The following is a 15,133-nucleotide window of genomic DNA, read 5'->3' on the forward strand; positions in this document are numbered from 1 at the left end:
GCCCAGGCCCCATGGGCGGTGTCCCAGAGGCAGGAAGCAGCTCTTACCTAGGATTGAAGAAGACCTCAAGGGGGATGGAAACTGGGGGTGCGTTGGTGGGTCGGGCCTCCAGCAGGCCACTGCCTGGGGAGACCCCAAAGGCATTATCCTCCCTGGCTGGTTCCTCCTGTCCTACACCGAGAAGAAAGAGGCCATACATGGGCACAGGCTGCTCCAGACGTTGTCCCCGAGACCAGACCAGTCTCTCAGGTGTCACCTCTGGTCATCCCAGCAACCCAGGACAGGGCAGCCGGAAACTGGAGGACTGGTGGACTCCAGGAGTGTCCAGTGCCATCAGCCCTGGGAAGCCAGTCTACATGGACAGGACGCTACTGTCTTTCTTATGGGTCTTGCTCGGGCCCGTTGCGGAGCAGCAGAATGTGGGGGTGACAACGTACCCATTATCACTGTCCAGTAGCTCAGGCAGTTGCTGAGGTTCGTGAGGTAGACCTCCCGGGTGTGTGGCTGGTTCACGAAGCAGGTCCCGAAGTCTACCCAGCTGGTGGACAGCTGCAGCGCTGGCACAGCCACGACAGCCCGCAGGGGCACCTCCTGGGAGCCCAAGCCCGTGTCTCAGTGAGGGACACAGGGAAACCCACCTCCCCCGAGTACTGACACTTCTGAACAGAGCTGGGGTAGAGGACGGTGGGCAATCAGGCGTTTGGCACTGCCACCCAAGCCAGGCAGGTGGAATCCGGCAGGGCCAGGGGACACCCTCGGCTTCTCTACCAACCTTCCTCCCATGGTCAGTCAGCCATCCGACCACCATCACCTTCCCTCCTCCCATGGGGCTCATCAGACCCTGAGCCAGGTCGCTCAAAGCCCCCAGAAGTTCACGAATCACTCAGGCACTGGCATGGTCAGCTTCACTGTGGCCCCCAGCTCCTGCCAGTTTCCAGACCGCAGGCCTCCACTACCCTCCTCTACTCCTGGTCCCTCTGTCATCCCACAAGGTCTACACGTTAGCTCTCTGCTTGCATCCCCAGCTTGACTCCCTCGGCTCCATACTGACCTGTGTGTGACCCGCTCAGTGGCACTCTAAGCTCTAGAGAGCCAGGCAGAGTCCCTCACGGTTTCCTCGGTGCTCACTGTCCCCACCAATCAACCCTACCCTAGGTCTCTCTGTGTCATTTCCAGGCTTCACCGGCCACCTCCTCCAGGGAGCACCCTGGATTTCCCCTCCAGCCCGTCACCCGTGGGACAGGGTGTCGGTCGTATTCCTCCCTGGGGGTTGGAATTGGCAGGAGGACGCCCAGCACGTGCCTGGAAGGTCTGGTTGGTGAAGCCCAGGAGCAGATTCCCTGTGAACACCATCTGTTTCTCTCCGTCCTCACTCTCCTGAATGTCCACTCCGGGCAGCATCTGGTCAGCTGGGAGCTTCTGGTAGGACAGCAGCTCCAGGGAGAGGGAGAAGGACACGTCCACCTGAGCGGGTGTGGACACAGTGTTACCCCAGGTTGCTGAAGGCAGGTGGCCTGCTGGTACAGCCAAGTCCTGTCCGACCCCCAGTTTATGGGGCTTGTGGAGCCCAGAGTGGTCCCGCTGCCCAGCACATGGCTCAGCAGTGCCCCCGCGTGGAGCATGTGGTTTCCATGCCCTGTACATGTCTGTTGTGTGTGCAGCACCTGGCACATGAGAAGGGAGGGAGCGTGGTGTGAAAAAGGGATGCTCACCAGTGTGCACTGGCCTCCACCCAGCCGTCGGCGGTGGTCCATAGGGACACACACTGGTGGGTCTGGACAAGTTTCTGGGATGTATGTGGCTATGTGCAGTAGGTTCATCTGTGTGTCGAAAGGGACATGTCTGGGGCATGCACCTAGGACTGTCCATGTGTACCTGGTGCTCAGGTGTGAGCAGGACATGGGTGTGTGTTGCCTGTAAAGTGGGGGTGGAGATGGTGCGCCCCTGCACTGACCAGCATGTTCTCCTGTGGGCGGAGGGCCAGCTGCGGGCCTGAGGAGGCCATCTCCTCTTCGCACTGCTGCTGGTGACGGGCCCCACCTTGAGAAATGAAGAAGGGCCTGGAGACCAGGACTCGGAAGTAGTGCAGGATTTCCGTGGTGTTGATCAGTTTCAGATGGCGGGTGGTAGGCCGGTCACTCAGCACCTGGGGCCATGCAGGAGGGGGTGGGCATGGTGCATCCCTTCCCAGTCCTCAGGCTGGGACTCTGGGAAAAGGACTCACGACTTGAAGGACCCCCAGGCACATGGGAGGTCCAAGTCCTTTGGCTGGTGCAGGGTGACATCACACTCACCCCACAGCAGGGATCTTTCGGGATGAGGTCGCTGGCCTGGCACCGGAAGTCCAAGTAGCCACTGCTGTCCAGCTCGGTGTCCAGCCTACAGAGCGACAGGCACCGCTCAAGCAGCCAGGATCCGGTCCCACAGCATCCTGTCCCTGGCCCTGTCCTTTGACTCTGAAGTGAGGTTCCTCTCTCCAGGGGATGGGGGCGGGGAGGGAGATCCACTGGACTCACTGTGCCCGCCTCACGTAGCCATTCAGCTCTAGTCTCAGGGGGCCCACGGCGAAGTCCTGAAGGCGGCGCATTCGGCCTGGAATCTCTCTCTCGGACTGCAAAGCCCAATCGTCAGAGGTCACTGGTGGTCCCGGGGGGGGGGGGGCTGAGCAGGCAGTGTGACTCCCAGGGGGAGAGGAGCTGGCCATGGCACCCTCACCCCGGGTGGGAAGGCTCACCTCCTTATCCAAACTCATGAAGCCCAGGGCGTAGCCGGTACACTCCACCTTGCGTAGAACGTCAAGGCCGAGCACCATGGGTGTGAAGGAGACGTGGAGGGTGCGGTGGCCGCCCGCCGGGATGACCTGGTAGGAACACGGTAGCCTCGGCGCTGCCCCGTGTTCACCAGCGGGCCTGCCGGGGCAGCTCCATAAGAGAGCGCCCACCCCAGCCTACTCACCACCTGCTTGGGGCTGATATGGTACATGTTGCCGGAGGGCACCCCCTCGTGCCCCTGCAGGATGACTGAGATGATCTGTTCTTCAGCCTTGGCACCGCCACTGCAGTTACCCTGCTACCGATGAGACCCGGAGGTTCGTGTGGGCTCAGCTGACCTGGGCCACGTCTCACACGCCCCGTACCCTTGCTCACCGATGAGGGGACTGCATGGCTAGACCCTGACACATTGGAGGGACATGGGGACGCTGGTGAGCTGCCTTCAGAGGTCTCAGGGCACACGAGCTCGTTCCCGGCTTGGTCCCGCAGTGGGAAGGGCGGCCCATAAAACACAAGCAGCTCCAGCAGCTGGTCCTCCTTTTCCTCTGGGATGTAGGTCTCCCAGTCCAGGCGGATGTCTGGGGGAAGCAAGGAGAACAAAGGAGAGTGGGTGGTCTTCCCCCGGCTTCCACCTCCCTAGACTCCCGTTCTCATGGTGGAGGGGGCCCTTGCTATTTTTATAATGCCGTAGTTCTAGAAAGTAGTTCTTGGCGATGGGTAGCGGGCTCAGTTGCTCAAGTGCTTGCTGTGTGTGCTGGTTTGTTTTTGTCAGCGTCCCAAACTAGAGGTGCCTGGGAAGAGGGGACCCCAGTTGAGAAATAGCCCCCATCAGTTTGGCCTATGGGCAAGTCTATGGGGCATTTTCTTGATTAATGATTGATGTGGGAGGGCCCAGTCCGCTATGTGCAAGGTCGTCACTGGACAAGTAGTCCTGGGTTATATGAGAACACAGGTTGAATAAGCCAAGAGGAGTAAGCCTGTAAGCAGTGCCCCCCACAGTCTCTGCCTCCAGGTTCCTGCCTTGAGTTTCTGCCCTGCCTTTGCTTGGTAATGGACTGTGAGCTGTTGTGTGAAATAAACCCGTTCCCTCCCAAGTGGATTTTTCTTTCCATGCATTTATCAGAGCAGCTGAATGCCATCTAGACACACTGTGGACACATGAGGACTTGAGTCTGGACCAGATCACTTGAAAAGCCAGATGTGGTAGCACACGCTTGTAACCCCAGCCCTGAGGAGACAGAGGCAGCCCTGGGAATGCTGAGCCAGTCTGGGCATCCTGGTGAGTCCTGGGACAGTGACAGACCCTGTTTCAAGCAGCAAGGTAGGTGGCACCTGAAGAGCCAAGGAAGCACCCAAGGCTGTCTTCTGGCTTCTCCGCACGTGGGCACACACTCATGTGAGCACACCTGAACACACGTGCACTCATACACATCAACACGCATGTGCGACAGACGCATATAGGAACATAAGCGGTTCTCTGTAGGCTTCTTGGCACCTGACTCAGTTACCTGATGTCCTCGCGGTTGGTCACAAGACCAGTCTTCATATCCAAGTCCCTGAACCTAGGATCTCCTGACTTCCTGCAGTTTCCTGTCCCTTTGATTTCTGTCTGACGGTTGACCCTCCAAGTCCCACACCCTCCATCTTCTCCACACCCATCCATCGACCCTGGTCTGTTTACACTTCCTCCCCAAGTCCCCAAATCAAGCTAACCTTCGTGGTCATCTTCCTAGCAACTCTCTACCTCCCTTGGTACCTCATCCTTCTACCCAACTCTGGATGAAGCAACTGCATCATCCCTCAATAGCACTGGGTAAGTCCTCCAAGCTGAAGAGAGTGCACCCCATTGCTCCCCGACCTGGGCTGCCACACTGCCCTCTTTCCCATGCACCTGCTCTCCTCTGATGCCTCCTATGTGAGCCACCACGCCCACCGGTGGCTTCACTTTGTCTGCCAGAAGTACAGCCCCGACTCGTACCGGCCTGCAAATCTGCTCCCATCCAGCAGTGACCCGCCAAGCACAGGGCCCCTCTGTCCTCTGCCTGTCCGTGCACCCTACCTGGCTGTTCCTAACCGCACTTAAGCTAGTTCAGACCTCTCCCACCATGCAAATGCTTTTATCTGCCACACCACCTCCTCAGCTGGGCTACAGCTCCTCTCCACAGCAGGGTACCAGGGCCAGTGATTCAGTCACCTCCTCATGTGTCAGTTAGCATGGACTTTCTGGATCTAGTATGGCTGGTCATGGCGATGGGGAATGGAACAGGAATTAGCATGGACTTTCTGGATCTTGTCATTGGTCCTGGCGATAGGGAATGCCACAGGATCCAGCCTTGGGTGGATCTCCTGTCTCTACCTGTTGTCTGCTTTTTATCAAGGTCACCTCCTGCACCCAGAGGACCAGAACAATATGTAGAGATCTTGAGTGATGAGGAAGAAAAGGAAACCATGGGGAGAATGGAAGACAAAGAGAAGGCTCAGGGAATAGCTGGGCTCGTGACACAGGCCTGTAAGCCCAGCTACTTAGGAAGATGAGGCAGGAAGACCCCAAGACCAGGTCTTTCCTGAGTGAGTTCAAGGGCAGCCTAGTCAACTTAGTGAGAACTTGTCTCTAAACAAATGGAGAGAGAATGCTGGGGGAGATGGCCGTGGGCAGAGCACTGGTCTAGCGTGTGTGACATCCAGCTGACTCCTACAACCGCAGAACCAACAACAACAACAACAACAACAAATCCCACAGACAAGGTCATCTCAGGACCGTTGAAAGCTTGGCCTCCCGTTGTTTACCAAAACCACGTGTAACAGGAGAGGAAAGACTCCTCAGTGTTGCCCTCTGCCCCCCACAATACACAAATAAACTAATTAATTTTAAAACTTAAAAACAGAAACAAGTCACAATAAAGTGATAGGAAGTCAGGGATGCTAGTGTGACAACGTGACCCAGGCCAACAATGCTCATACAAGGCGAGGGGACTCCTGAGAGTGACTGTGATACGCCTCTCAGGATAGTGGGATCCCACAAGGAGCAGGGTCACAGAGTCCTGCTTCTCACCCATGGCTGTGCCTGGAGAGGGCTAAATGTCTGACTTCTGAGTTGTCCACGATTCTCCCTTAGACACCACGGATACCCTCACCTCTCTGGCTTTACTCAGACACAGCCCAAGTGCCCCTCACAAGGAAGTTCAGAGACTCCTCGAAGGCCCCCAGCACCCAGTCACACTGGAAGCCCCTAGGGCACAAACCCCCTTTCCCGTTCTCTCGGGATCCCCATTTCCTTACATAGCACCTGTCATGTAGCTCAGATACTGCTGGCTAAAGGGCTGAGAAAAGGGTCCCCGGAAGTGTCTGTCCCTGGGCACAGTGACCCTGGTGATGCAAAGTTAAGCAAGGATGAGTCCCATTCTCAAGGATGGAAGTACCTCTTTCATAAGCCTGGACTGGCACGGTCACCTCTCTCCTTTAGACCTCTGGGTCTGTCTCAAGGGCCACAGGTCACTGGGATTCCCGGGTGCTGTTTGCAGCTGCCAGTTCCTCTCCCTCCCAGATACCTGACCATCACAAGCAACTCACCGCAGGGGCTGGAGTTATACAGACGGAGGGTTCTGGTGACTGTGTCTCCTCCAGAGATCTGGGTCCCAAATCTGGAGGGAGAGAGCAGCCTGAGCTAGCACCCTTCACGTAGACTGCACAGCCTTGTGGGGCAGGAGGCCCGGGTGGGCCTTGGGCCAGAGAGGTATCAGCTGTCTGCTCCTGCCTCAGTAACACCAAGACCCGGGGCTGCAGAGTACTGGGTGAACTGTCACACACACACACACACACACACACACACACACACACACACACACACCGCTGCGGACATTCTGCCTGGGCTTGTCAGGGTCTGCCACTTCCTCAGACTGCTCTCTGTCCACTCACCCACCCCCAAAGCCCTCAGGGACACACCAATGTCACTTCCCCAGGACAGCCCTGCCCTAGAGCCTCCTTTGGGTGGCTCAGGTAGCCCTGAGCCAGACGGAGAACCAGGAACCAGCACAAACAACCCAGACCTACAGTCAGAGGGGTAGAAGAGCCAGAGACCAGGGCTGAAGCTGGGCACCTGATGATGGGTTCCTTCTGGAATGGGGCCACACTGTAGCATGTATTCCTCAGGGAGCTGATGGGGCAGCCCACCACGGCCATATACACCGGGATGACAGTTACTGGCAGGTCCCCCACCTGCAAACACACCAGCTTTTTGTCAGTGAGGGCCACTGCGGTTCTTCCAGGCAAAGTTTCCACGTGTCCAACCAGTCCAGGATTCCCACAAGTTGGTTCCCATTGAATCCAGCCTCACCCACTGTCCAGTTCCTAACCCGGCTGCTTCACCCTTATCCTTAGCTGTTTTGCCCTAGTTTCTGTCTGCCCTTCCTTCCCTCATAAGCCGCAGCTGATGATCCAGCCGCAGCGCCTCAGGCCTCTTGTGGCCCCTTTGGTCAAATTTATTTGTTCAAATATCTTTTAGTTTGTTAAAGATTGTGTGAGTGTCGTGTGTGTGTGTGTTATGTGGGTGTATGTGTTGTGTGTATATGTGTATTGTGTTATATGTGTGTATGTACATGTGTTCTTGTGTGTATGTGTGTGATGTGTGCATGTGTGAATGTGTATATATGTATCTGTGTACATGTGTGTATTGTATGCGTGTATGTATATATGTGTATGTGTGTTTGCATATGTATGCATGTATGTGTGTGTGCATGTATGTATAGGGGGCTTAGCAAATGACAAAATGCAGAGATCTGGGTAAGGTTGGATTGCTGGAAAGCTGTTACTGTCTCCTCTTTACTCATTACTGTTCTTTCCAGCCTACCATTTCCTGTCCTCCTCATGGTGGCTCCAGCCCTGTACATCACAGAGATGCAGAAGGTTCTGCTACACAAAAGGACTCTCTGCTAGAAGCATGTCAGCCTTGCCCCAGAAACTGCGGCAGTGTGAGCGAGCAGCATGTGGCAGCAGCTGCACTCGGAAAGGCTGAGGGCACAGCTGGCGGAGAGGAGACTAGGAGCTGTGTGCTTACACTCATGTCCTTACCAAGCCTACATGCATATCCTTACCATGCCTGCATGCACGTCCCTACCAAGCCTACATGCATATCCTTACCAAGCCTGTATGCATGTCCCTACCATGCCTGCATGCACATCCTTACCATGCCTGCATGCATGTCCTTACCAAGCCTATATGCACGTCCTTACCAAGCCTGCATGCATGTCCTTACCAAGCCTACATGCATGTCCTTACCATGTCTGCATGCACTTTCTTACCATGCCTGCATGCATGTCCTTACCATGCAAAGGAGATCATCCCAGTACTCGCCCCACATGTTGGCACAGCCCGTTATGTCAATACTCAGCTGCTGGTAGGCTCCCAGCATGCCCTGGGAAATGTGGGGGAAGAAGGCAGCTCCTTTCCTGTGGGATAACATGCTCTCCATAAAGTCTGCGGAGAACAGAACATGAGGGTCATACCCTGGGTTGAGAGTGAGGGCTAAATCCTCAGGGGTTAGCAAAGCTTGACCCTGGTGGAGCCATCACATGGCCTCTATTCCATTGGTAAGCCAGCCGAGACTGGCCCTACTGGGCCAGGCTCTGGTACCTCCTATGAGGTCAAGCCCTCCCCTATGAGCTGCCACATGTCCTGTACACAGCTCAGCCATGTTGGGGACTTTACTGAGAGGGAGTGAGTCGCTGGTCCCCATTTCCCTCCATGGTGGATGCTGGCGTTAGAATATAACATCACATCCTCAGAAGGCTGTGAAAAGCCCAACTCTGGCCATTACTTGGGCCCAACACTTCCCATGTTGGTGGCTCTTACCCATCTTTTCTTTCTTGGCCAAGTGCTCTTGGATGTGTGCTGTCTTTAGCAGGGCTGGGGGCATGTCAGGGCTTCACAGAGATAGAAAATAGTATGGGAGCAGTCAGTCCTTCCCACGCTGGAGCCACAGAAATATCTGGACAGGTGCCTAGCGGGGGAAGGCAGCCTGCTCCTCTCAAGGGAAGCTGATCGGGTCCCCGAAAATCTGTTCCCACTGGATCTCTGCCATCCAGCACAACTCTAGCTGCAGGCTACCCCAAAAGTCATAACCACCTCCCATCTCCCCAGACATCCACGGACTGGCCTCTGAGCCGGAGATCTGCTATCCCAGAGGCAAAACCCAGCTCTGGGTCCCCAGATCTGGGGTGTCCTCTTCCACAGGCTCCACTCTCCCCAGCTGCTCCCTGACCTCAGGTGGCACCGGCATGAAAAGCTAATGGTTTTCCTCCCTGCGCCTGTCACCTCAGACCCACGATCCATTTCTGAGTGCTCCCCCCCACACCTCTGCGCCCGGTTCCGCTGTCTACAGTAGTGTCTCCCTCCTTTACCCTACCTGATCTGGGAAGTCCTCAACCTCCAAGGCCAGGCTGAGGAGGGGTCACCCGCCTGGCCTCTCCCACGGGTCAGTTGGGGTCTTCAGGATGGGTTGTAGGAGCTATTTCCTCTGTGCAGTTCCCTACAGCCATCTTCAAACCACACACTCGCCCTCCCACACCAATCAGCCTCTAGCCTCCCAAGCGGAAACATGGCCCCCGTGAGGATAATCCATCTGAGCTCACGCACCCTGGGAAATGCCCGGGAAGAGATTAAGACTTACAGGCTGATCTTTTTGTTCAGACTGTCCTGGGAGCTTCCAAAGTACTCAAATTTGAGGGAAAAGGGGGTCTGTATTGGGGAGCAATTTGTCAGGATGAGCTGGCGAGTCACACGGGTCCTCAGTGGCACTGTCGAGCCAAAGTCCAAGCGGAGATTCTCTGGGTGGGCTGGCCACTGCGTACTGCAGCTGACAGCGCTGCCCCATGCCATGGGCACTATGTTACCTGCCGCTCTTGTTTCAGTTCAGAGAGCCACCCCGGGTCGGGTGGGGGAGTAGCCCTGAAACCCAGCTTAATACGGACTCTCTCCTCATGGAGTGCCAGACCCGAGGCCCAAACTTCTTGCCAACCCGCCATGCCAGAGGAGTGATGGAACAGCATGAATTGCCTCCCGTGGGGTCAAAAATGGTGTAGCTGCAAGCTTCTGGGACTAACATGGGAAAACCCACTGAGGATCCCCTGCCACCTCCAGCCTGCCTCACAGCATGCACAGAAACGCCACACAGGGTGGAGTGGGGGCGGGGGGTTCTGCAGAGATAGCGAGGGCCTGGGACAACTTGGTAACCTCTTAGCGCTGGCAATTTGCTCAGGAGGAGGGGGAACAGGACCATCATGTAATGCCAGCCCTCCATGCGGCCTCCCCTACCCTGGACTCACCTTCCATCGGAGTCCTCTAAGGAGATAGTGATGGTCACTCGCAATCCCAGAGGCTTCCCAGAGATGCCCAGGGCCAGGGGCTTCTCCATGCCAGACACATGACAAGGGAGGGCCAAATCGGTCAACGTTTCCTGCCAGAAGTGTTAGTTTCAGGGCCGGAACCTCAGCAGATGAGCCCAGATGCTCACCCACTCCCATGAGTGACAACATGAAGGCCTTGCTTCTGTCTGAGGAAGGGCCTCCAGTGAGCCATCCTGTCAGCCCAGACAAGGCCCTTCGAGGCTGACCCTCCCTCTAGGTTCACGGATACATGTGTTGGGCCTACATATTCATATATATCCACAGGAAGGGATAATGTTCAGTCTTTCTGTCAGCTTCACGGGATTTAAATCACCATAGAAATGGATGTTTGTCATGCCTGTGTAGGAAACAGGTGTAGCTGTGGTGGGATGACCCAGCGTCCTAAATGTGGGCACCCCTTTCTAGGAGTGAAAGCCCTAGACTGAGTATAGAGCAGTGAGCTGGGCACCAGGATCCCCTCTGCCTGCTTCCTATCTGGGGATGTGACCACCTGCTTCCTGTCTGAGGACGTGACCTCCCTCCTCACACTCTTGTAGCCTGGCTTCCCCACCATGATGCCCTGCAGCCTCCGACTAGGAATAAATACATCTTTCCTTCCTTAGGTTGCTATTGTTACATCAGGGAGAAAAGTAACTGATACAGGAGATTCCTCAAAGCGACTTCTGGAGAGTGGCACCTGTTCTTTGATGGGGGATGGGAAGCTGTGCCAGGCCAGGCCTGGGCCTATCTGCCCGTCACCCTGGCAGCCAAGCTTGGTTGTATAAGAAAGCTCGCTGACTCCAGGTTTGTCGTCAAGGAGTGAGGAAGCTGGCCCTGTAAGTCTCTGAAAGCTGGCTTCTGACCTCCACATGCAGTGGCATGTGTGCACACATTCTTGCACACACACACACACACACACACACACACTAAGTAAATAAATAAATAAATGTTAAAAAGAAAAACAAAAGGGCTGGAGAGATGGCTCAGTGGTTAAGAGCACTGACTGTTCTTCCAGAGGACCTGGTTTCAATTCTCAGCACCTGCTCACAACTGTCTGTAACTCCAGTTCCAGGAGACCCAATACCCATGGCAAACACCAATGCACATCAAATAGAAATAAATAAATTTTAAAAAAGAAAATGAAAGAAGAAAAGAAACCCTGTTTAAAGGTTGAGGATATTTCTCTTTCCAGAAGAGCCATAAACAGTTGGCCAGCAACACCCAAACACTGAGCAAGTCCCGCTGTGAGGGCTTCCTTCTGGGATCCTCCAGGGAGGGGGAGGAGCCTCTCCTCTCCTGAGAGAATAGCAGCCACCTGTTAGCCTCTCCCCGAAGCACCCAGAACAGTGTCTGCCTTGAGCAATGACTTTGCCCTGACACACTGGAATACTGGGCTTCCCAAGGCCACAGAGACTTGCCTAGAGAAGGGTAGGGCCAGTGACACTGTGGTCGTTGGGTCTCAGACCACATCTGAGCCTACTCTAGGCTCTCTGGCCTTGCAGCCTCAAAGATTAGGTCCAGAGTGAAGGAGCAAGCACCCTAAATGCAAATACTTTAAATCTCTTGCCCACTCATGAGGAACAGGAGTGGGATCCGTTAGCCCTCCCTGGAAGCATCGGTATCAGTGGTTGAACAGGGTACCTTCCCAGCCACAAGGGGCTCCCAAACTGCTCTACTCACCTGTGTGTGGGCTGTAAACTCCAAGGAGAGCTGGCGTTCTTCACTGGGGCCCAGTAGGCCACGTTTGGGAGAGATCGTTACTGTGCACAAGGCTGCTTGAGCTCCCAGGAGCTGGAAGACACGGGATGGAGTTGTTGTCTTGTGAGGCTACCAGGTGGCTTAGGGTTTACAGAGTGCTAACACAGCAAGCCTACAGGGCTGGGCACCTCAGGAATAAACCACAGAGCCTCCTCTTCTCCTGGACCAACTGGGCAACCCACTATGGTAGACAGCAGAAGGCAGCTGCCTTGAGGCTTCTCTCATGGCGCTCAGAGCAAGCTCCACTGTCAACCACAGGGGCATTGCTATGACTACGTTCTGAACAGGTGTGCAGACCAGTTATGGGCTGTGCTGGGTGGGAGGCCTCAGCTGTGTTCACCAGGAACTCCTTCTTGGGCAGGGAACTAGAATTTCCTAAAGATGGAGCCATGAAAAGTCAGACAAGGTGAACTTAAGGAGCCACGCTTTGATGCGAACTGTGGACGGAGCTGCGGGATTTGGGGGGGATTCTGGAGGGTGGCCACTCAGGGGATGAGGCCACACATTTGAGAGCTGCAGATTACCTTGCCCCAGTGGAACCTGGTGGGCAGGAGGGTGCCATTGACAAGCATGATGGTTGACTTTATGGGCACACCCAGGTAGAGGTTGCTGAACTCCATGTGGCTGTTCTGCAGGTACACGTAAGGCTGCTGCACCTCAGCATACACAGGAAGGTAGCTGGAACACAGAAAGTCACGTGGCACACTGATCAGAAGAGGAAAATAAAACTGTCCCCATGTACAAATGGTGTGAGGATGGGGAAAGGCCCAAGGAATCCACTAATGTAATAATAACAAAAAAACAAACAGCAAAAGCCAAAACAAAACAACAACAAAAACCAAAACCAACCATACAAACAAACAAAAAAAAAACCCAGCTAAGGGTAGCACATTTATAATTCCAGAACCAAGGAGGGTCACTGTGGGTTCCAGGGCAGCCTAGTCTACAGACAGAGTTTCAGGCAAACCAGTGCTACACAGTGAGACCCCGCCTCAAGAAACCCAAAACACACACAACTCCTAAAAATTGAGTTTGGCAAAGCAGCAGCAAAATACAAGATCGTCATTCAGAACACAACCTGGTTATACCACTGAAGACACTATAAATCTTTATGGAGAGGTGGGGTCTCATGAGTGTCCCCTAGTTCTGAAAATGGACAGGCTATCTGGATAGATACTTCTGTAAAGAGAATTCACAAATGACCAGTGAGCCCAAATGATTTTTGCCATGAGGAAGGTGCCCTCCAATCCTCAGAGAAGTACTGTTCACAGGTGACAATGCAGCCTCCAAGGGTTAGGTGGAGAGTGATGGAGGACACCTGATATCCTCTAGTGACCTGTGCACACACTCATACACACATGCACAGACACAGATAGACACACAGAGACACACAGACAGACAGACACAGACACACACACACAGACACACACATACACATAGACACACACAGAGAGATACACACAGAGACATACACAGAGACACAGACACATACAGAGAGATACATACATAGACACACACAAATACACATACACACAGGCATAGACACATAGAGGCACACACAGAAGCACAGACAGACACAGACACACACAGAGACACACACAGAGACACACACAGAGAAACACACAGAAACAGACACACACATAGATACACACAGACTCACACACAGACACACATATGCATAGGCACAAACACACAAAGAGAGACACACACATACAGACAGACAGGCACAGAAACACACAGATATACACACAGATACACTCACACATATGCACAGGCACAGACACAGACACACAGAGACACAGAGAGAAAGACACACACTCAAACAAGGTAAAAAATAAAATAATTAAGAAACAATATTGTCTAAAAAAACGAAATAGTCTCTCTATCCAGCCCTGGTGGTATTCACCTGCTATCCCAGTACTTGAGAGGTAGAGGAGGAGGATCACAAGTTAAAGCTCTCCTCAGCTGCACAGTGAATCCAAGGCCAGCCTAGGCTATACAGTGAGCTCAAGGCTAGCCCTGGTTACATGACGGTATCTCAAAAAACCAATGAGAAAGGAAGGGAGGAAGGGATGGATATGGACTAATTAGTGCTTGCATTGAGTTGGTGATTGTTGAAGGTAGACAATGAGTTTGTTGGGGGTGGTAAAACTTTTCTATGAACACGCGGAAACTTGCACCGCAGAAGTGAAAGAGAAGGGAGGGAAGGGAAGAGGGAGAAAGGGGAGGGGCTTTGCTGCCCTCCAAGCCTCCAGTGTTCCCACCAGAATACAACAGTCTTAGCACATATAACATTGGACCCACTCTCTTGGCCCTGAGCGTGAGTGTTTCCAGTTTTCCATTCTTATGCTTCCTCTTGCTAGGAAATGGCCAAGGAGGCCAAAAGACATCATCAGCTACCCTGAAAACAGCCCGGGGAGGCCAGAAGACAGCATCAGCTACCCTGGAGTTGGAGTTCCAGGTGGTTGTGATTACCAGCCTCACCTGGATGCTGGTAATCAAACCCTGATCGTCCAGGAGAGCAGCAAGCACCTTAACCGCTGAGCCATCCCCTCAGACCCCTGTCTCTGTAGTTTTAAGCTTAGAAGTCTCTCTAGATAAATGCAGATAATACACACCATAACACAAGGTAAGGACATGGCCCACGGTCATCCTCCTTCCCGGGCCTCCATACCTCCAGGCCCCATTTTCCACCTCTAGCTCCAGGACCGTCTGCAGCCGCTGACAGTGCGAGGTCTCTAGGGTGACAGTCACTTTGCACTCTCCCAGAGGGTGTAGCTGGCCGCTCAAAGGCTCAATGTCGAAGGGGGACACCTAGGTCAACCCAAAAGGTACAGTGAGAAGTGAGGCCAGGGCAACCAGGGTGCTGGAGGCTGACCGTGCCTGACCAGGATCACCCCCAGGCTGCCGCTGGCTCTCCAGGGGTGCTGGAGGCTGACCGTGCCTGACCAGGATCACCCCCAGGCTGCCGCTGGCTCTCCCGGGCATGAAACCAAGGTGAAGACGAGCAAGCATGGGAACACAGCTGGTAAGGAGGACATCGGGACAAGAGAACAAAACCTGGGTTTCAAACCGGGCAGTGGTGGCGCATACCTTTAATCCCAGCACTTGGGAGACAGAGGCAGGCGGATCTCTGTGAGTTCGAGACCAGCCTGGTCTAGAAGAGCTAGTTCCAGGACAGGCTCCAAAACCACAGAGAAACCCTGTCTCGAAAAACCAAAAAAA

General features: G+C 54.3%; 1 protein-coding gene across 4 annotated transcripts in view; it reads right to left on the reverse strand.

The window, feature by feature from the left end:
- The window catches only part of Dlec1 (DLEC1 cilia and flagella associated protein), a 40,188-nt gene that overhangs the window by 477 nt on the left and 24,578 nt on the right, over positions 1 to 15,133 (reverse strand). For 2 of the 4 annotated variants that reach the window (XM_050141632.1, XM_050141635.1), the window contains 18 exons: positions 14,583 to 14,722; positions 12,433 to 12,586; positions 11,831 to 11,941; positions 10,091 to 10,221; positions 9,436 to 9,630; positions 8,619 to 8,689; positions 8,092 to 8,243; positions 6,868 to 6,986; positions 6,342 to 6,412; positions 3,147 to 3,349; positions 2,956 to 3,069; positions 2,735 to 2,860; positions 2,517 to 2,611; positions 2,295 to 2,379; positions 1,955 to 2,146; positions 1,303 to 1,464; positions 438 to 591; positions 48 to 171 (listed from right to left, as the gene is read on the reverse strand). In XM_050141632.1, the coding sequence (XP_049997589.1) occupies positions 48 to 171; positions 438 to 591; positions 1,303 to 1,464; positions 1,955 to 2,146; positions 2,295 to 2,379; positions 2,517 to 2,611; positions 2,735 to 2,860; positions 2,956 to 3,069; positions 3,147 to 3,349; positions 6,342 to 6,412; positions 6,868 to 6,986; positions 8,092 to 8,243; positions 8,619 to 8,689; positions 9,436 to 9,630; positions 10,091 to 10,221; positions 11,831 to 11,941; positions 12,433 to 12,586; positions 14,583 to 14,722 (2,399 nt within the window). Of the gene's footprint in view, positions 1 to 47; positions 172 to 437; positions 592 to 1,302; positions 1,465 to 1,954; positions 2,147 to 2,294; positions 2,380 to 2,516; positions 2,612 to 2,734; positions 3,070 to 3,146; positions 3,350 to 6,341; positions 6,413 to 6,867; positions 6,987 to 8,091; positions 8,244 to 8,618; positions 8,690 to 9,435; positions 9,631 to 10,090; positions 10,222 to 11,830; positions 11,942 to 12,432; positions 12,587 to 14,582; positions 14,723 to 15,133 lie in introns of those variants that run through there. The other 2 variants (XM_050141633.1, XR_007591545.1) reach the window with 2 other exon arrangements.

Source organism: Alexandromys fortis, unplaced genomic scaffold, assembly GCF_014885135.2.
Source record: "Alexandromys fortis isolate MF-2015 unplaced genomic scaffold, M_Fortis_MF-2015_v1.1 scaffold_44, whole genome shotgun sequence".
Lineage (NCBI taxonomy): Eukaryota > Metazoa > Chordata > Mammalia > Rodentia > Cricetidae > Alexandromys > Alexandromys fortis.